At 38.6% G+C, this 22,137-nt stretch overlaps 1 protein-coding gene across 1 annotated transcript; it reads left to right on the top strand.

Moving 5' to 3' along the window:
- The first annotated feature begins 4,134 nt into the window (after nt 1–4,134).
- Nucleotides 4,135–8,488, top strand: SPIN4 (spindlin family member 4). The gene has a single exon (XM_020884480.2). The coding sequence runs from the start codon at nt 4,826–4,828 to the stop codon at nt 5,573–5,575; it is 750 nt and encodes a 249-aa protein (XP_020740139.1). The 5' UTR covers nt 4,135–4,825; the 3' UTR covers nt 5,576–8,488.
- The last annotated feature ends 13,649 nt before the right edge of the window (nt 8,489–22,137 follow it).

The following is a 22,137-nucleotide window of genomic DNA, read 5'->3' as shown; positions in this document are numbered from 1 at the left end:
TCAAGAAGCAAGATGGGCCAAAAGCTAGGCATTATTCGGCCAAACAGCTAGATTGTGAATGGAAAGAAAAAAGTTCTTCAAGGGCTTTTTTAAAAGTACTACTCCAGTGAACACACAAATGATAAGAAATCAAAGCAGCCTTATTTCTGATACAGAGCAAGTTTTAATGTTTGGGATAAAAGATAAAACCAACCACAGCCTAATCTAGAGCAAGGCCCTAACTCTTCATTTTTATGAAGGCTGAGAGAGGTGAGAAAGCTGCAGAAGAAAAGTTTGAAGCTAGCAGAGGTTGGTTCATGAGGTTTAAGGAAAGAAGCCATCTCCATAACATCAAAGTGCAAGGTGAAGCAGCAAGTGCTGATGTGGAAGCTGTAGCAAGTTTTACCAGAAAATCTAGCTAAGATAATCAGTGAAGGTAACTACGCTAAACAGATTTTCAATGTAAATATAGCTGTCTTTTATGGAAAGAAGATGCCCTCTAGGACTTTCATAGTTAAAAAAGAGAAGTTAATGCATGGTTTCAAAGATTTGAAGGACAGGCTGACTCTCTTGTTAGGGGCTAATGCAGCTGGTGAATTTAAGTGGAAGCCAATGTTCTTATACTATTCAGCAGATTCTAGGGCCCTTAAGATTTACGTTTAATCTACTCTGCCTGTGCTCTATAAATAGCATAACAAAACCTGGATGATAACACATCTGTCTACAACATGATTTATTGAACATTTTAAGCCCACTCTGGAGACCTAACCTCAGAAGACAAAGATCTCTTTCAAAATATTACTGTTCATCACCAGTCCAGGTTCAATGCATGAGACAGGGTGCTCAGGGCTGGTGCACTGGGATGACCCAGAGGGATGGGATGGGGAGGAAGGTGGGAGTGGGGTTCAGGATGGGGAACTCATGTAAACCCATAGCTGATTCATATCAATGTATGGCAAAACCACTACAATATTGTAAAGTAATTAGCCTCCAATTAAAATAAATAAATTTAAAAAAAGATAAAACTATGGGGAAAAAAATCTTACTGTTTATTGACAGCCACCCAGAGCTCTGACGGAGATGTACAATTAGATTAATGTTGTTTTCATGCCTGCAAACACAGCATTCATTCTGTGGTCCATTGGACCAAAGAGTAATGTTGGCACTCAAGTCTTATTATGTAAGAAATAAATTTCATAAGGCTATAGCCTGCCATAGATAGTGATTCCTCTGATATCTGGGCAAGGCAAATTGAAAACCTTCTGGAAAGAATTCACCATTCTAGGTGTAAGATAAGTACACTAGTAATTCATGGGAAGACGTCAAAACATCAACATTAACAAGAGTTTGTAAGAAGTTTATTTCAATCCTTTTGGGTGATTTTGAGGAGTTCAACATGTCAGTGGAGGAAGTAACTGCAGATGTTATAGAAATAGCAAGAGAACTAGAAGTGGAGCCTGAAGATGTGACTGAATTGGTACATTCTCATAATAAAACTTAAATGAATGAGGAGTTGATTCTTATGAATGAACAAAGAAAGTTGTTTCTGGAGGTGGTGTCTACTCCTTGCTAAGATGCTGTGAAGATCATTGAAATAACAACAAAGCATTTAGAATATTGCATAAACTTAGTTGATAAAGGAGCAGCAGGTTTAAGAGGATTAACTCCAATTTTGAAACAAGTTCTAATTGTGGATAAAATGCTGTCAAATAGCACTGCATGCCACTAGGAAATCATTTGTGAAAGGAGTCAGTGGATATAGCAATCTACACTGTTGTCATATTTTAAGAAATTGCATAGCCCCCCCGCCCCAGTCTTCAGCAGCCACCACTCTGATCAGTCAGCAGCCATCAACATGGAGGCAAAATCCTCCACCAGCAAAAAAGATCATGAACTTTAAAGGATTAGATGATGGTTAATATTTTCAATTAATGTATATATCTTGGATTTTTAAATATCATGATATTTATCTCACACTTAATATCCAATACTATAATTAAACATAATGTTTACATGCATTAAGAAACAAAAAAAATTGTGACTTCGTTTATTGAAATATTCATTTTATTGAAGTGGTCTGCAACTGAACCCACAATATCCCCAAGGTATGCCTATGTTGCATTTTATGGTGTTCTCCTTATAATTTTCAGACTTACAGACACATATTTATAGCATCAGTAATATGGGTGTTTTGAAGAGATAAAGCTATCCTAGGAAATTTTAAGTCACCAGAACTGCAATCTTCAGAAGCTTGTATAAGACTACTTGTTTCATTTTGGAGGATGTCTTTGGACTGGAGCAAGGCAGTTAAAACCAGTTATTATTCATTTAGCAAATACTTTTTGAATACCTACTCTGAGTAAGGTACTTGAGATAAAAGATGACAGTTCTTTCTTGAATGGATTTGTAGTCTAATGGGCAGACATACAAAGTAAACATTGTGTCTTAATGTAGCGAGGCTCACTGAATCTATAATGCTAGGGAATGATTTAAACATCAGAATCATAGTTTTAGAGAAGAAAGGATATTAGGAATTATTTGTCTCCTTGGGTTAATCTGTAAGATCGTGAGCAAGAATTCTACTAATGTATATAACCAAAGAGCTTGAGTTAATTGTTTGTCCTGAATTTGTGTGCCTGGTAGATGATCTTCTCCCACCTGTCACCCACTCTTCTAAGCAAAAATAACTTGGCACATCTTGGTTTGGGGAATTATTTAGGGAGGGACATTATTTGTGGAATATAATGACATGACATTTACATATACTGACCTTCTGACTTTCAGTGTGTAAGTTGTATATGTGTGTGTACACAACTATGCAATTCTAGAGAGCTTGGAAATAACTTTTAGTATATGTAGTTTTATTGCTTTCTTGAAATTGCTTCCTTGGAATTACTTTCTTATAATATAGTATTGGAAAGTTATCACAACTCCAAAGCCTTTAGCTTGAGAAACATGGGGAAGTAAAAGATCCACACATATTCTGCCCAATCAGCTATTATTTCCCTGTCTTGGAAGGTAATAAAATGTGGAGGCAGCCTGAATTGCTGCTTTGCCTCTCTTTCCTGTTTTCCTACATTTCTAGAAGAATTATGGCCTTTTTAACCCATAATGATATGAAGCCTTCTCTTCTCACCAGTAAAGAGTGGAGGAATGAGAATGAGTCTAGACTTCCCTGGTATATATTGCCATCTTGTAAATTGTATAATGTAGGAATAAAGACATGCAGACATTCTCATTTAATCCTGATAACAGACCTTTGACTTGAAATAGGTGAAATTATAAATACTTTCTTTTCTAGTTTTCATATTTTCCATATGAACATGTAGTAATTTTATAATCAGAAAAACTGCAAATATGTACTACAAAAATCTTATTTTTTCTTTCTCTACAAAATTGGGAGTCACAATTTTGCTTCAACATCCTGCTTTTTCACACACTGTTCTTATATGTATATCTCCATGTCATTAAATATTCTTTGAAAAAATGGTTTATACTAGCTCAACAAATCCATATATGAGGATAAACTAGTTTTACTTATTTTCAGAATATTTAAGATAAATAACAGAATATCTTTACAAAAGAACATTATGGAACAATTTTAAAAAAATGTTTCCAGAGTAGTTAATAACTCTGGGAAAAGTTCATGATATGAATTTAAAAAGAAGCTGTAAAGGTATGAAAGTTGCTCCCAATTTTGTGAAATACAAGCATAGATTTATTGAGATATCAGAAATGTTAACATTTTGGTGTATATCTAGATGGTAAGATTAAGGTTAGTGTCGGTTTTTATTTCACTGAATTTCAGAAAATCTCCAGTGTCAGTACATTTATTTTGAATTCAGAAAACTTGCATATTAAAAAATCATTATCATGAGTGTTCAAGTCGAAAATATAAAGGAGATTTTGGATCAAGATGGTGGACTGTACAACAGCATTTACTTATCCGGAAAAAAAAAAAAACTCTATGGACAAACTCTGTGTGTATGTTGAACATTATTTTTTAGAAAAGCTTTGTGAGGAATTCCTGGAAGATAGAAAGCAGATGGAGAGGCTGTGGAGGAGGGTAGTGGGTGACAGACGGCCAGAGAGTAGGAGGAGGGGAGCCAGACAGTCTGGCTAGGGCTTGAGGGAAGCAGTCGGGGGGCGCGTGAGGAAATGAAGGAGTGAGAGCCTGAGACTGTGTGGACGAAAGCAGTGTGCGCACTAACCCGCCCTGCTGCAGCTGCTGCTGCTGCTGGCTGAGCGGAAGGCGGAATGGCGGGGGCGGGGCCGAGGCTGAGGCTCTGGCGGGCTCTGAGGGGTCGGGTTCCCGAAGCGGCAAAAACCCTGGCGCCAGAGTTAGGCCGAGCAGAGAAACATTGCTAAACCGAGGCCGCGCGGACTTCTCAAAGAACCGCCGCCGCCGGCGACTTGGCGCTGCAGCCATCCCTTATCTCTTTCCCGTCCTCTCCTCCGTCGCCGTTCCGCATCCGCCGCACCATCGATAACAGCTAAGTGGTCAATTCTGGGGACTTAGGGTTGGGAGTCGGGGCGGGCTCAAGGCGCGGGCAGCACACGCAAGCCCGCCATCTCCAACGGCAACCGCCACTGCTTGCAGATACCTCTCTGGAGCGGGAGAGAATACTGTCAAGAGGCCCCCACTGTTCTAGTGCCCAGAGTTAGAGCGTTTCTGCCAAGCCTTAGTGAGAGTCTTGCCTTTGGGGAAAGGAGAAGGAGAACGGACAGGACAGGATCTGTCTTTTTGGGAGATCACGAAAAAAAGATCTCATACTGGATAGCGTTGACTTTTTGTTAGTTTAATCTAGCAAGTGGCAACGTTGCCGAGCCTCCTTAAACGCTAGCCATGTCGCCCCCAACAGTGCCTCCAATGGGCGTAGATGGCGTGTCCGCATACCTGATGAAGAAAAGGCACACCCACAGGAAGCAGCGGCGCAAGCCCACTTTCCTCACCCGTAGGAACATCGTTGGCTGCCGCATTCAACACGGCTGGAAGGAAGGCAACGAGCCTGTGGAGCAGTGGAAGGGCACCGTGCTTGAGCAGGTTTCCGTGAAGCCCACTCTCTACATCATCAAATATGATGGCAAGGATAGTGTGTATGGGCTAGAACTGCACCGAGATAAGAGAGTTTTAGCACTAGAGATCCTTCCTGAGAGAGTGCCAACTCCTCGCATTGATTCGCGCCTGGCAGATTCCCTGATTGGCAAGGCAGTAGGTCATGTGTTTGAGGGTGAGCACGGTACGAAAGATGAATGGAAGGGCATGGTCCTGGCGCGAGCTCCTGTGATGGACACTTGGTTTTACATCACCTATGAGAAAGATCCAGTCCTTTATATGTACACACTGCTGGATGACTACAAAGATGGTGACCTGCGCATCATTCCAGATTCCAACTACTATTTCCCTACAGCAGAACGGGAGCCTGGAGAAGTTGTCGACAGCCTTGTGGGCAAGCAGGTGGAGCACGCCAAAGATGATGGGTCCAAGAGAACCGGCATTTTCATTCATCAAGTTGTTGCCAAGCCATCTGTCTACTTCATTAAGTTTGATGATGATATTCACATTTATGTCTATGGTTTGGTGAAAACACCCTAAAGATTCGTTATACTATTGCAGAAGTTGTGGAATTATTAAATGTAAAATATATTGTGTGAACTTTTGAGAACAGTTTTGGTGTCAGAGATTAAAGAAGTTATTAATTACTGTGCGCCAAATTTACATTGACTAGTTCCACAATCTTGCCCCAAGTATACTTTGGTACTTTTTATATTACCTTGTTCTGTAATAAAATTTTTAAATAGGATGCTAGTATAAAATTGAAACTGCTCATAAAGTTTTAACAATGGAAAATTAGATAAAGAAAAATAAATGGTGTATACACACTATATCTTCCCCTCCTCCATTTCTTTGCCTTACCATTTTTTTTTTCTTCCAAGGTAACAAATGTTAAGAACATAATGTATATCCTTTCATGTTTTCCCCATTTTCCTAAAGGAAATTTGTTGTTCTTTCTACAGAAACAGCAAGCCACATTATTTCTCTGTAATTGCTTTTCTCACTTGACATATCCTCTGGTCAGTGACTACAGATATCTCTCTCTCTCTCCCATGCCTCTGTCTCTTTTCCATCTCCCCCTGGAATTTATTTCTGTATATGGTATAAGATAGAGGTCCAACTATACATTGTACTTATATTGAATGCTTGATTGTACCATCACATTTGTTAAATGAATCACTCATTTCCCCTTTCCTTCTATTTCTCCTTGTCTTGTCTTCCTTCTTTCTAATAGCTGTATACACAGTACATACTATGTACCAAAACGATAGAATTTATGTACCATTACATTTTTGATGGTCTTTTAAGTTATTTTCCTTTTTTTTCCCACCATAGCACTGCTACTGATGCTTTTATTTCTATACAGTAGCTTCCCAGAAATGGGACTGCTAGGTAGGTGTATATTTAATTTTAAGAGATACTACAAAATTGTCATCCAAAATGAAAGTGATCATTTTCCAGCATCTCCTACAGCAGCACACTTCAGTATTTGCAAACCTGAATGTTGAAAAATTACATAGTATTGTCTCTAATTGACAAACTCAATGAGTTTTTTGTTTTTGTTTTTTACTATTTGGACTTTTTTGTGATTGCTAATTCTTATCTTTTGCTCATTTTCTATTGAATAGTTGATCTTTTCCTTATAAATCTGTAGTAATTCTAAATATATTTCCTATGTCGTGCTATGAGTCAGTTGTAGCCCACACGTGTTATGATTTTCTCCATTCTATCATTAATATTGACTTTATTGATATCTTCTCTTTTTTACTGTACAATTTTTGTTGTTGTTTGTTTGTTTTTTAATTTAGATAGATTCCTATCTCCTTTTAAACTTTTGGGTTTCTTGTCTTTTTCAGCTGAATGCTCCCACCCCTAGTCATACAAATATTTACCTACATTATTTCCTAATAACTATTTGATCCATCAGGAATTTATTTTTGTGTATGGCATATGGTAGACGTCCAACTATACATTTTGTTTACATTGTATACCTGGTTATGCTATCACATTTATTAAATAAATCACCCACTTTCCAGTTTCTGATCCAGTATCACATTATTTTAGTTGTACTGGCTTGACCATAAACTTTGGACTTCGGTAAAGCAAGTCCCCTGTCACTGTTTTTTTTTTTTTTCTTTTATGTAATTTGTCCTAGGCATTCATTCTTTCACATGAAACTTGTCAGCATTCTTTCCACTTTTAAAAAAAGTGTGATGTCTTAGAATTGTATTGCATTTCTGCATTTCTATTAGAGGATGATTTTAATAGTAATATTAATTGTAAATACTTGAGAATTTTGGTACATCATTAAAATCTTTTGGTTGTATTTTTGTAATGTTCTTCATATAAGTTCATCACATCTGATTAAATTTATCTCTAAATATTTTTACAGTTTTTGTCACATTTTGAAATGTATCTTTTCCTCCTCATTTGTATTTTTGTCAATATATACAAACTAGAGTTATTTTCCTTCTATTTTCATCTTACAAAATCCTCTGAATTATACTGGGTTTTTAAAATAGAATATTTGGGACTTTTTAGATATAGAGTCATCTCACCTGCAAGTAAGATCATTTTATTTCTTACAATGTTTATATTAATCATTATTATATTATCTGGATTCTCAAAAAAATGTTGAATGATGATATGACAGACATGCCTGTCTGGTTCTTAATTTTCATGAATTTGTCTTTAGTATTCTCTATTAATATGACAGTTGCTGTTGGTTATTGGTAAATAGTCACTAAGCATTAACATGTTTAGGGAATTTCATTTCTTCCTGTTTTACTTAACATTGTTACTAAAAGTGCCTCCTGAAGTTTATCAAATATCTTTTCAGTGTCAATTGATAAAATAGTACAATTTTTTTCCTTTAATTTGTTGGCATAATGAATTAGAGTGGCAGGTATTTTATATTGAACCAAATTTGTGTATCTGGAATAAATCCCACTTGGTCATGGTGTAATAATCATCTGATATATTGCTGGATATTATTAACTAATATTTTATTTAGTATTATTGTATTTACATTTCAAAGTGAAATTATATTTTACAAGTTTTGTTATTAAAATTGTGCTAGCTTTAAAAAATGAAATTATGAGTTTTCAACCATTTTACTGTATCCTGGAATAGTTTAAATAGCTTTAGAATTATTTGTTCTTTACAAACTAGCTGGTAATGAGCTATAAAAACAATCTAATCCTGGTGACAATTTTAGTGGTAGATCTTTCATCCACTTTCTTATCTCTTCAATGATAATTGATTTATTCAAGCTTTCTGTTATAAAGGAATGTATATTCCTCTGTGAAATACAAAATTTAAAGTTTTCTGTATTACAGGCTTCTTGCTTGTATTATTCAGATGCTTTATGTCTTTGTGTGTTGTATATGCATATATCTTAGATATGTTCAATTTTGAAAACATTGTAATAAAACCACCTCCAACTGTTTTAAATTCTCTTTGCATTTTATTTATTTTGAAAAATGAAAACATAGTATGGAAAGTATGAAAGACATGAGAAACATCTATTTACCTTCACTTAGAATTAGCAAATGTCAACATTTGGCATATTTGCAAAATATAAAGTTTCCTTCCTCTGCAAAGAGAGACACTATCATGAATTTAGCGTGAATATTGCTTATGTTTTATATTTTTATTGAAAATATACCATAGTTGATAACAGTATTGATTTTTGTGTTTAAAAAAAATCAACATGAATAGTAAACTTTAAATCATGTGAAATTTCTTTTAGTTTTTGTTGCAGGGATCTTCTTTTTTTTCCGATTGGGAAATGGATTGCAACTTCAAAAATAACAGTAACACTGACCTTAGAATGCAAGTTTCTGTTCTAGATACTTTTGCCACTCCTGATACCCAGGCTTGGCCCTAGCCACAGCACTGGCAATTGACTGAAAAAGACAAAATTTCACCTCTCAAGGACACTTTATCTTGACTGTAGTGAGGCAGCTATCCACCACCCACCACTGACCTCAAGATTAGAAGTAAACCTTATATTTTTCCATGATAATACTGGAGTTGTCCTACTTTCTGATACTCAGAATTAGGACTGCTCCCAATCCTGGAACTGTTTTAAGAGTTTGGGACATAGCAGGGGACAAAACAAAAAGCTTCATTTAACACATGGTCTTTTATCTTTCAAGTAATCTTCAGGTAAATAACAAGATGTAAGGTGGGTACAAAACACTACAAAACAACATAAAAAGAGTGTGATAAATTTCATTAAAGGGTTAGAGGAGTGAATATGTACTAAGTGACAAACTATATAGTTTGTCTTTAGACTACAACAAAAAATACAACTATATATACATTTTAGATATGTAATGTTGTTTCCTAGTCCCTGTTCTCTCACTTGGCCCCAAGTCTTGAACCAAACATTATATTATTCCATGATGACATTGGACTTTTAGCATATAGTAAGAGAGTGAGGCTCAGCCCTGGCCTAGAACCTGGAAACAGAGCAGTGAACAGTCTAAACAAAATCATTGTTATTTTAAAGGGAAATGGAAGACAGCCACAATCACCTTTATACTCCTGACCCTTCGGACTTATATTGTCTCATCATGATTTGGAAATATCCCACAAATTTTTAGTCAGATCAAATTTTCACTCTGGGTCAAACTCTGTTTCAGAAGTTAAGTAAGTATACAGCAGTGAGCAAAATATGGAACTATATCTTAGTGGGAGGGAGATAGAAAAAAAAATCAAAGTAGAATTCTGTGTTCACCATCTATGTATTTATCCCCTAATTTCCTGGCCTCCTCAACTAGAACCAAATTTCAGATTATTTCATGATAAAATTGATATCATACCTGCTTGCTTTGAGTCAGAGGGAGGCTCAACTTTGACCAGACAGTGAATAAAAACTCTATTCTCTTGAAACTTACATACATTCTATTGGGAAGAGAGAGACTGTCATTCCCCTCTTCTTGGACCAACAGTCTAGAATCAGGTCTTTTATTTTTCCTTGTTGATAGCAGAGTTCTCTCAAATTCTGACACTAAATCAGAGGCAGGACCACAAAATAGTTATGACAGGTATAGAAGAGGGAAATACCCAGAAAAAAAATCCTTCCTTCAATAGTGCTTTTAGTTTACATCATGCTGAGAGGAGACAGATTCCCCCAACATACCTCACACATACATCAGGCTGTGACGATGGGTTTGAAAAAATAAAAGTAAAGTAGAGTAAGTAAAGAAACAGGGTAGGGTCTGGGGCATACCATTCTGTATATATGGATAGAGAAATCCTCTCAGAATAGACAACATTTGAGTAAACACCTGAATAAATTGAGGGAGCTTCAAAGGTAGTGCTAGTGGTAAAGAATATGGCTGCCAATGCAGGTAAATATAAGAGACATGGGTTCAATCCTTGGGTTGGGAAGATCCCTTGGAGAAGGGCATGGCAACCCACTCCAGTATTCTTGCTTGGAGAATCCTAGGGACAGAGGAGCCTGGCAGGCTGTAATCCATTGGGTTGCAAAGAGTCAGACATGATTGAAACAAATAAGCAGGCACACACGCTGAATAAAGTGAAGGAGCAAATCACATTGCTGGTGCCTTGAGATGTAACATGCCTGGAAGTTTGAGAAAGCAGCCTAGAGTGGCCATGTGGGAAGTGAACAAGGAGGAGAATGGGAGGAGATGAGATGAGAGAGTTTGTCAGGGGTGAGATCCATGTACAATCTTATCAGTTCAGTTCAGCTGCTTAGTCATGTCCTACTCCTTGTAACCCCATGAACTGCAGCACACCAGGTCTCCCTGTCCATCACCAACTCCAGGAGTTCACTCAAACTCATGTCCATTGAGCCGGTGATGCCATCCAACCATCTCATCCTCTGTCGTCCCCTTCTCCTCCCACCTTCAGTCTTTCCCAATATCAGGGTCTGTTCAAATGAGTCAGTTCTTTGCATCAGGTGGTCCAAGTATCGTAGTTTCAGCTTCATCATCAGTCCTTAAAGTGAATAATCAGGACTGATTTACTTTACAATAGACTGGTTGGATCTCCTTGCAGGCCAAGGGACTCTCAAGAGTCCTCTCCAATGCCACAATACACCATCAATTCTTCGGCGCTCAGTTTTCTTTTTAGTCCAACTCTCACATCCATACATGACTACTGGAAAAACCATAGCCTTGAATAGATGGACGTTTGTTGGCAAAGAAATGTCTCTGCTTCTTAATATGCTGTCTAGGTTGGTCATAACTTTCCTTCCAAGGAGTAAGTGTCTTTTAATTTCATGGATGTAATCACCATCTGCACTGCCAAATAAATAAATAAAGTCAGCCACTGTTTCCACTGTCTCCCCATCTATTTGCCATGAAGTGATGGGACCAGATGCCATGATCTTAGTTTTCTGAATGTTGCACTTTAAGCCAACTTTTTCACTCACCTCTTTCACTTTCATCAAGAGGCTCTTCAGTTCTTTTTCACTTTCTGCCATAAGGGTGGTGTCATCTGCATATCTGAGGTTATTGATATTTTTCCCGGCAATCTTGATTCCAGCTTGCACTTCATCCAGTCCAAAGTTTCTCATGATGTACTTTGCATATAGGTTTAATAAGCAGGGTGACAATACACAGCCTTGACATACTTCTTTCTGTATTTGGAACCAGTCTATTTTTCCATGTCCAATTCTAACTGTTGCTTCCTGACCTTCATACAGATTTCTCAGGAGGCAGGTCAGGTAGTCTGGTATTCCCATCTCTTTCAGAATTTTCCACAGTTTGTTTTGATCCACATAGTCAAAGGCTTTGGCATAATCAGTAAAGCAGAAGTAGATATTTTTCTAGAACTCTTGCTTTTTTTGTTGATCCAACGGATATTGGCAATTTGCTCTCTGGTTCCTCTGCCTTTTCTTAATCTAGCTTGAACATTTGGAAGTTCACGGTTCACATACTGCTGAAGCCTGGCTTGGGGGAATTTTGAGCATTACTTTACTAGGGTGTGAGATGAGTGCAATTGTGTGGTAGTTTGAGCATTCTTTGGCATTGTCTTTCTTTGGGATTGGAATGAACACTGACCTTTTCCAGTCCTGTGGCCACTGCTGAGTTTTCCAAATTGGCTGGCATGTTGAGTGTAGCTCTTACACAATATCATGCTTTAGGATCTGAGATAGCTCCACTGGAATTCTGTCACCTCCACTAGCTTTGTTCATAGGGATGCTTCCTAAGACTCACTTACAATCTTATGGGCCACAGTAAAGAATCTGTATTTTAATCTGAACAAGATAGGAAGTCATACGTTTTGGCAAAAATATGACAATTTCCCTGGTTTCACTCATTAAATGATCTGACTTAAAATACCTCCTTCATCATCAAACAAAATCTTGCTTGTGTTTGGTCTTCATTGCCCCTTTGATTTATGAGGCCTTTTTCCTCTTTACCATCCCTGGAAAACCCATCACCTTTAATATATTCATTCCCTTACTCTGCCAGTTTGCTAACTCAGAATCCTGGTTTTCTTCAGATAAGGATATTGAAGAGAGATTAAGTTAAAATGAGCATTCAGTCTTGCATACCTCTGGAATTCCATCAGATATTCTTGAATGGTGTTGTGAAAATGTTGGAGACTGGGACAAGTGATTCTAGCTGAGTGGTCACAACAGCAATTCAGACAGAAACTTGTAAGCTAATAATTTTTAGAAGTGAATATTAAGGAGTATCTTGGGGAGGAGTTAATATTGTGATTGATTATATAAGGAAAGATCTCTAGGATTATTATTTATCTGTTGAGATTAGAAAGTTAAGGTGTGGGATAGGCAATATTTTCAGAGTCTGAATATAAAAGGAAAGAACACAGAATTAAAGACTATACGAGTAAATATAGGTGTAAAAATCTTCTTTTTCTTCTCTTTTAGTCTGTATCTGAACAGGCTCAAAACACATGAATGAGATGTAAAATGTCATTGTGGTCTGTTGTTTGGAAAAAATCTTTTTTTATATAAAATAGAAACAATTTATCAATAATTTGCTGATTATTTTACTGAACTAATTAATTATATTTCTGGACTTACTCATGACTGCTTAAACTATAGTCAAGGATTTTGTAAATGAAAATAATTCATGTTTTCTTTACTTCACATATTTTCCATACCTATCCTTCATTCCTTCACTAAGCATTCATATCATAAAGAATATAGGCTCATTTTTAAAGACACTTAAATAGTCCCCAAAGAAAACTACATGTACATGTGCTTTTGACAAGTCAGGCTTTCTGCTGTAGTTATTTTGATTAGTACTTGTTTACATTTTTCCCTTATTCACAGAATGAAGCAAAATGTGCCAGACATTTTTCTAGAGGCTATGTTGAAATACCATTATGATTAACACATGGTCTTTTATTCTTCAAGTAGCCTTCATACCAATAAAGGTGAGTATGAAACTCTATAAAGCAACATAAAAGGAATGTGATAAATAATATTAAAAGGTTATAAGTGTGCACATGTTTCATGTGAATTCAAATGTATTAGTGTGATATCGGGGCTCTCCAGAGAAACAAAAACAATAAGATTCATTCATTCATTCATTGTAGGAATTATCTCATGATTATAGAGGCCAAGAAGTCCTATGACTTCTTTCTTGGTTGTAAAAGTTTTAGCTGCAACAACTTATCCTTCATGTTTGAATGAATATCTTGACTTGACCCCTAGAAATTTCAGTGAGTTAGAAGACCCTTGAATTTTAGTTGGATTTATTTCTCACCCTCTAATATGCAAAAGCCTAACACTAATGAATCTAGAAAAGTTGTGACTTCTTGATCACTAAGTCCAGTCAGCATAATGTCATCAATGTAATGGATTAGTGTGGTATTTTGCAGAAGGAAAAGATTAACATGGTACCTGTGAACAAAACGATGACATAGGGATGGAGAGTTATTTCTGGCCTTTCCAGTTGAAAGCAAACTACTTCTGGAGGACTATATGGGCAATAAGGGAGAAAAAAATCATTTGTTAGAACAATAGCTGTATACAAAGTATCAAGCATTATGTTAATTTGTTCAAACAATGAAACCACATCTTGTACAACCAGCTTCAGTTGGAGTCACCACCTGCTTCAGCCTATGATAATCTGCTAATATTCTTCAAGATCTGTCTTCTGCACAGGCCAAAGAGGAGAGCTGAATGGGCATGCATTGGGAATCACTACTTCTGTATATATCAAATCCTTGATAGTGGCACTAATCTTTGCAATCCTTTTAAGAATATAGTATTCCTTTTAATTTAGTAGTTTCTGCCATATGACACAGCAATCCCGCTGCTGGGCATACACACCGAGGAAACCAGAATTGAAAGAGACACATGTACCCCAATGTTCATTGCAACACTGTTTATAATAGTCAGGACATGGAAGCAATCTAGATGTCTGTTGGCAGACAAATTTATAGGAAAACTGTGGTATATGTACATGATGGAATATTACTCAGCCATTAAAAAGAACACATTTGAATCAGTTCTAATGAGGTGGATGAAACTGGAGCCTATTATATACACAGTGAAGTAAGTCAGAAAGAAAAACACCAATACAGTATACTAACGCATATATAGGGAATTTAGAAACATGGTAACAATAACCCTATATGTGAGACAGCAAAAGAGACACAGATGTATAGAATAGTCTTTCGGACTCTATGGGAGAAGGTGAGGGTGGGATGATTTGAGAGAATAGCACTGAAACATGTATATTATCATATGTGAAACAGATCGCCAGCCCAGGTTCAATGCATGAGACAGGGTGCGCAGGGCTGGTGCACTGGGATGACCCAGAGGGATGGGATGGGGAGGGAGGTGGGAGGAATGTTCAGGATGGGGAACATATGTACACCGATGACTGATTCATGTCAATGTATGGCAAAACCACTGCTGCTGCTGCTGCAGCCCACCAGGCTCCCCCATCCCTGGGATTCTCCAGGCAAGAACACTGGAGTGGGTTGCCATTTCCTTCTCCAATGCATGAAAGTGAAAAGTGAAAGTGAAGTCTCTCAGTCGTGTCCAACTCCTAGTGACCCCATGGACTGCAGCCTACCAGGCTCCTCTGTCCATGGGAGTTTCCAGGCAAGAGTACTGGAGTGGGGTGCCATTGCCTTCTCCAGGCAAAACCACTACAATATTGTAAAGAAATTAGCTTCCAATTAAAATAAATAAATTTAAAAATATAAAATAAATTAATTAAAAGATATAATTTTTTTTTTTTACTAATTCCTGGGTAGAGACAATTCTAATGGTTTCCACTTAGCCTTTCCTACCTTTAGAATTAGGGTTAGGGCTCCAGTTAACCTTTGGCAGTTGAATGTCACCACTTGGCCACTAATGTGAAGTGAAGTTGCTCAGCTGTGTCCAACTCTTGGTGACCCCATGGACAGTAGCCTGCAGCAGGCTCCTCCGTCTATGGGATTTTCTAGGCAAGAGTACTGGAGTGGGTTGCCGTTTCCTTCTCCAGGGGATCTTCCTGACCCAGAGATCAAACCCAGGTCTTCCGCATTGTAGACAGACACTTTATACAATTATTAATATTTCAGTCATGTTTATGTTTTTCAATTGGGTGGCGATGGTTCCCAATACAAGGTCTGGCCTACAGAGAAAAACGATCACAAAATTCTTCAAGGATGTCGGGGCTGCCTTCACATATGTATTCCCCAAAGTATCAGAGAAAGGTAGGCCCTCTGGCCTGTCATTGTGTGAGCAGGTTTTAAATGACAAATCCACTGTAACATTTCAATCTCTCCCTGCCTCTGAATTCCTTCCTCTACATTAAACCCCTGATTATTTCCAGTTTAATCATGGTGGCTTGTCTCTTGGTCCATGTTTCAACCAACTAACCAACTGTTAAACTCTCTTCTAACCCCCCAAACTTCAATATTAAATGCAAGATCTCTGCTTACTGAGTCCATATCAATAAATTTGGCTTGATCCAACTTTACTTTTCTTCCACCATTATACTATACCTATAGTATCCACTTCCAAATATATCCCCCAAAGGATTTCTGCTTGTATAAGTAAAAAAACTCAACTGGTTATCTTAGAATGTTATTTACTCATGGGTCAAAATTTGCACCTTATTTTCAGGAGCCTGCTAGCCCTTGAGTCTAGTAGTAAGTCTAGAAGCAAAAGGGGGTGATGGAGGTGGATCCTGAGGAAAGTCAGCATTGTCTTGCATGGCAGCTATCTCAAAGGAGGCCACTGTCACTTCCTCAGACTGTGTCTGCATAGTTGCTCAGTCATGTTTGACTCTTTGCCACCACATGGACTGTAGCCTGCCAGGCTCCTCTGTCCATGGGGATTCTCTAGGCAAGAATACTGGAGTGGATCCTCCTCCAGGGGATCTTCCCAACCCAGTGATTGAACCCAGGTCTCCTACATTGCAGGTGGATTCTTTACCATCTGAGACACCAGAGAAGTCCAAGAATACTGGAGTGGGTAGCCTATCCCTTCTCCAGTGGATCTTTTCAGCCCAGGAATTAAACCAGAGTCTCTGGCATTGCAGGTGAATTCTTTACCAGCTCAGCTATCAGGGAAGTCCATTTACTTTGGCATTGCAGGTTAATTCTGTCAGATAGAGGTGGAAAGCCTTATTCCACCCTTGTTGATGAGGTTGATACCACAGGAGATGGGGATATCCCTTCCATTGGGGAACAGGAGGCCACTTCCACTGGGGCTGTATAGTCAACTTCCACTGGAAGTTGGGAAGCCTCTTCCACTGACAATGAAAACTCACCAGCATTTAAAGATTCAATGCCTCCAGCTTCACTAAGATCTTCCTACAAAAAACATCTATTTCTGCTTTATTGATTGGAAAGGACCCTGATGCTGGGAAAGACTGAGGGCAGGGGAAGAAGGAGATGACAGAGGATGAGATGGTTGGATGGCATCACCGACTCAATGGACATGGGTTTGAGTGGACTTTGGGAGTTGGTGATGGACAGGGAGGCCTGGCGTGCTGTGTTTCATGGGGTCGCAAAGAGTCAGACATGACTGAGTGACTGAACTGAACTGAACTTGTTGGGGTCCTTTAATGGACCGGAGCCTGGTGGTACAGAGTCGACAATAAGAAAGTAAAAGAGAGAGAGAAAGAGAGAAAGAGACCAAAAAAAAAGACCAGGGTACCTAAGCTCTAATGGAGCAAAGGTGCTTTAATGATTTTTCTATGAGTATATAATGAATGATATATATGAAATGATATATATTTCTTTCGGGATGATAGAGATCAGAAAACCAAACGTACAGCAACCGTTACCAAGGGAACAAGGGATAATGTTAGTCACAAGGTCAGGAGACAATCCATATCTCAAGAAAGGGGAACAAGACTAAGCAGTTTTGTCCTAAAGAGAATGTTTACTAAAGGAGACCCAAGCCTGCCTCACACAATGACCTCAGTCCCTGGGAGCAGCGTGCTGTTCCGCTTGAAGAGGGACAAAGGACTCATGAGAGACAGCACGTAGGAATCCTCCCGTCAAACATTCCCTGACCATGCCAAAGTCTTTGACTGTGTGGATCACAATAAACTGTGGAAAATTCTGAAAGAGATGGGAATACCAGACCACCTGACCTGCCTCTTGAGAAATCTGTTTGCAGGTCAGGAAGCAACAGTTAGAACTGGACATGGAACAACAGACTGGTTCCAAATAGGAAAAACAGTATGCCAAGGCTGTATATTGTCACCCTGCTTATTAAACTTATATGAAGAGTACATCATGAGAAATGCTGGACTGGATGAAGCACAAGCTGGAATCAAGATTGACAGGAGAAATGTCAATAACCTCAGACATGCAGATGACACCTCCCTTATAGCAGAAAGTGAAGAAGAACTAAAGAGTCTCTTGATGGATGTGAAAGAGGAGAGTGAAAAAGTTGGCTTAAAGTGCAGCATTCAGAAAACTAAGATCATGGCATCTGGTCCCATCACTTCATGGCAAATAGATGGGAAAACAGTGGAAACAGTGGCTGACTTAACATTTTTGGCCTCCAAAATCAGTGCAGATGGTGATTGCAGCCATGAAACTAAAAGACACTTACTCCTTGGAAGGAAAGTTATGACCAACCTAGACAGCATATTAAGAAGCAGAGACATTTCTTTGCCAACAAAGGTCCATCTAATCAAGGCTATGGTTTTTCCAGTAGTCATGCATGGATGTGAGAGTTTGACTAAAAAGAAAACTGAGTGCCGAAGAATTGATGGTGTATTGTGTCGTTGGAGAAGACTCTTGAGAGTCACCTGGCCTGCAAGGAGATCCAACCAGTCCATCCTAAAGGAGATCAGTCCTGGGTGTTCATTGGAAGGACTGATGTTGAAGCTGAAACTCCAATACTTTGGCCACCTGATGCAAAGAGCTGACTCATTTGAAAAGACCCTGATGCTGGGAAAGATTGAGGGCAGGAGGAGAAGGGGACGACAGAGGATGAGATGGTTGGATGGCATCACTGACTCAATGGACATGAATTTGGGCAGGCTCTGGGAGTTGATGGTGGAAAGGGAGGCCTGGTGTGCTACAGTTCATGGGATCACAAAGAGTCGGACACGACTGAGTGACTGAACTGAACTGAACTGAACACATCCCAATCTCAGTTTACCAGATCCCATTATTTCCAAACATATAATATGATTTCACTTTAACAGTAGACACCCTGAAAGACTGGGAGTTCAACTAACACTGTAATTTAACCAATATAATATGAAGTTCAACATGTAATTTTCAGCAATTTTAGCCATGTGACTACAGGAAATAAGGGACACCTTCAGACCTTCAGAGTACACAAAGATGCTCTTTGGTTATTATGCACCTGGTGGGCTGAAATTTGAATCCCTAAGCTCATTATTTTCCTTTATCTTTTTATCTTTAAACATTGGGAGTGATAAATTTTCTAAAAATGTTTGAAAGCAATAAATATATTTTCTCATTATTTATTTAAATCTAATCAGATTAGAAAGTAAATTCCAGAAACCCCAAAACCATTTCAGAAAACTTGTATTTAAATTCCTGTTACTCCATAACCACTCTCTGTACCAAAATTTGTTTTACTCAGAGATTTCCAGGGGGTGGGGGAAACCCAATAAGATGTGTATCTATTCATTATATTTATCATAGGAATTGTCAAGCGACTACAGAAGCTGAGAAGTCCTACAACCTGCCATTTACAATGTAGAGATCCAGGAAAGCCAGTGGTATAACTCAGTCTGAGTATGAAGGCCAGAGAAACAGGGAGCCAAAAGTTTAAGTCACAGACCAAGTTTGAAGGCTTGAAAACCACAGTATCAATGTCTGATGGGAAGAAGATGGATGTCCCAACTCAGGCAGAGAGAACAAATTTGCCCATTCTCTTCCTGCTTGTCTATTAAGGACCTCAATAAATTGGATATTTCCCAACAACATTGATGACGGTAATCTTCATTACTCAGTCTATCACTTCAAATACTATTTTCTTTCATAAATACCTTCAAATAAACACCCAGATATAATGTTTTACCAGATATCTGGGCAAACCTTAGCCCAGTCAAGTTGGCATGTTGTAACCATCTCAGCAAGTAAAGGAATATCTCATTGATGATTGCATGCTCCTGACACGGCAAATTCTATATATCTTTTATTAATGTACAATATAATTGCATGATCATAAAGAATAGATCTTCAGTGTATAACTCTCTAACTTTAGACACATGCATATACCTGTGTAACCTGTAACACTATCAATATTTCCATAATCTCAGAAAGTTCCAATGTTTCAGTCAGTCAGTTCAGTCACTCAGTTGTGTCCAACTCTTTGCGATCCCATGAATCACAGCATGCCAGGCCTCCCTGTCCATCACGAACTCCCAGAGTTTACTCAAACTCATGCCCGTCGAGTTGGTGATGCCATCCAGCCATCTCATCCACTGTCATCCCCTTCTCCTCCTGCCCCCAATCCCTCCCAGCATCAGGGTCTTTTCCAATGAGTCAACTCTTTGCATGAGGTGGCCAAAGTATTGGAGTTTCAGCTTCAACATCAGTCCCACCAATGAACACCCAGGACTTATCTCCTTTAGAATGGACTGGATGGATCTCTTTGCAGTCCAAGGGACTCTCAAGAGTCTTCTCCAACACCAGAGTTCAAAAGCATCAATTCTTCAGTGCTCAGCTTTCTTCACAGTCCAACTCTCACATGCATACATGACCACTGGAAAAACCATAGCCTTGACCAGATGGACCTTTGTTGGCAAAGTAATGTCTCTGCTTTTTAATATGCTATCTAGTTTGGTCATCACTTTCTTTCCAAGGAGTAAGTGTCTTTTAATTTCATGGCTTCAGTCACCATCCACAGTGATTTTGGAATCCAAAAAAATAAAGTCTGACACTGTTTCCACTGTCTCCCCATCTATTTCCCATGAGGTGATGGGACCAGATGCCATGATCTTGGTTTTCTGAATGTTAAGCTAACTTTTTCACTCTCTTCTTTTGCTTTCATCAAGAGGCTTTTCAGTTCCTCTTCACTCTCTGCCGTAAGGGTGGTGTCATCTGCATATCTGAGGCTATTGATATTTCTCCCAACAATCTTGATTCTAGCTTGTGCTTCTTCCAGCCCAGTGTTTCTCATGATGTACTCTGCATGGAAGTTAAATAAGCAGGGTGACAATACACAGCCTTGATGTACTCCTTTTCCTATTTGGAACCAGTCTGTTGTTCCATGTCCAGTTCTAACTGTTGCTTCCTGACCTGCATACAGATTTCTCAAGAGGCAGGTCAGGTGGTCTGGTATTCCCATCTCTTTTGGAATGTCTAGTCATAATCAATTACTTGCCATTATCTGACAAGTTCCTTTTTTGATCTTTTTCTACTACAGATTAATATTGCCTGCTTTAGATCTTACATAAATGGAATGATACACATATAGTATAGTACTGAGTCTGGCTCCTTTCACTGAGCACTTATGTCCTTGAAACTTATATATGTTGAAGCAGACATCAGTAATTTGTTTGTATTTATTTATTTATCTTTGGCTGTGCTGGGTCTTCCTTGCTTTGTGCAGGCTTTCTCTGGTTGTGCCCAGCAGAGGCTATTCTTCATTGCAGTGCATGGACTTCTCGCTGAGGTGGTTTCTCTAGTGAAGCAAACGCTCTAGGTGCCTACAGGCTTCAGTAGTTGTAGCACACAGGCTCGATACTTGTGGTGTGTAGGTTTTAGGGTATGAGGGCTTCAGTAGTTGCAGTATACAGGCTCAGTAGTTGCAGCTCACCGACCCTTGGGCATGCTGGCTTCAGTAATTGTGGCATGGGGGGCTTAGTAGTTGCTGCTTATGGACTCTAGAGTGTGATCTCTGTAGTTGTGGCACTCAGACTTAGTTGATCTGTGGCACGTGGAATCTTCCCAGACCAGGGATTTAACCGTGAATTGGCAGGTTCGTTCTTATCCAATGCACCACCAGGGAAGTCCCCTTTTGATTTTATAATATCCCATAAGTGGGCTTCCCTGGTGGCTCAGATGGTAAAGAATCTGTCTGCAATGTTGGAGACATGGGTTCGATCCCTGGGTCAGGAAGATCCCCTGGAGAAGGCAATGGTAACGCATTCCAGTATTCTTGCCTGGAAAAGCCCAAGGAAAAGGAGCCTCATGGGCTATAGTCCATGGGTTTGCCAAGAGTTGGACACGACTGAACAACTAACAGATTGCATAAATATATCACTATTTGTTTATTCATTTCCCATTATTGGATATTTAGATTAGTTCAGATTTTCATTAGGTAAAATAACACCTAAGTTCTAAGGATAAGAATCTTTGAGTGTTTTTGTGCAAGTACTTATGCAGTCATGTTTTTCTCCATGTGTAAAATGGCTACGTTGTATCATAAATGGATGTATAACTTTTATATACACTAACATGCCACTTTCCAAAGTACTTTAACAATTTTATACATACACAGCCAAATTTGAGAGTTCTAGTTCCTCCATATCTTTGCCAGTTTTATTAAACATTTTAAAGATTTCAGTGGATATGTAGGTGTATCTTTTCTTTTTAAAGATTGAAAACTTTTTTGTTTCGGTTATATATATATATATATATATATATATCTCACAAAATTTCCTATTTTAATCATTTTATGCACAATTCAACGACATTAATTA

The sequence above is a fragment of the Odocoileus virginianus genome, chromosome X (assembly GCF_023699985.2).
Source record: "Odocoileus virginianus isolate 20LAN1187 ecotype Illinois chromosome X, Ovbor_1.2, whole genome shotgun sequence".
In the NCBI taxonomy this organism is placed as follows: domain Eukaryota; kingdom Metazoa; phylum Chordata; class Mammalia; order Artiodactyla; family Cervidae; genus Odocoileus; species Odocoileus virginianus.
Note: the sequence above shows the minus strand (reverse complement) of the source record. Positions and strands in the feature narration are given on the sequence as shown.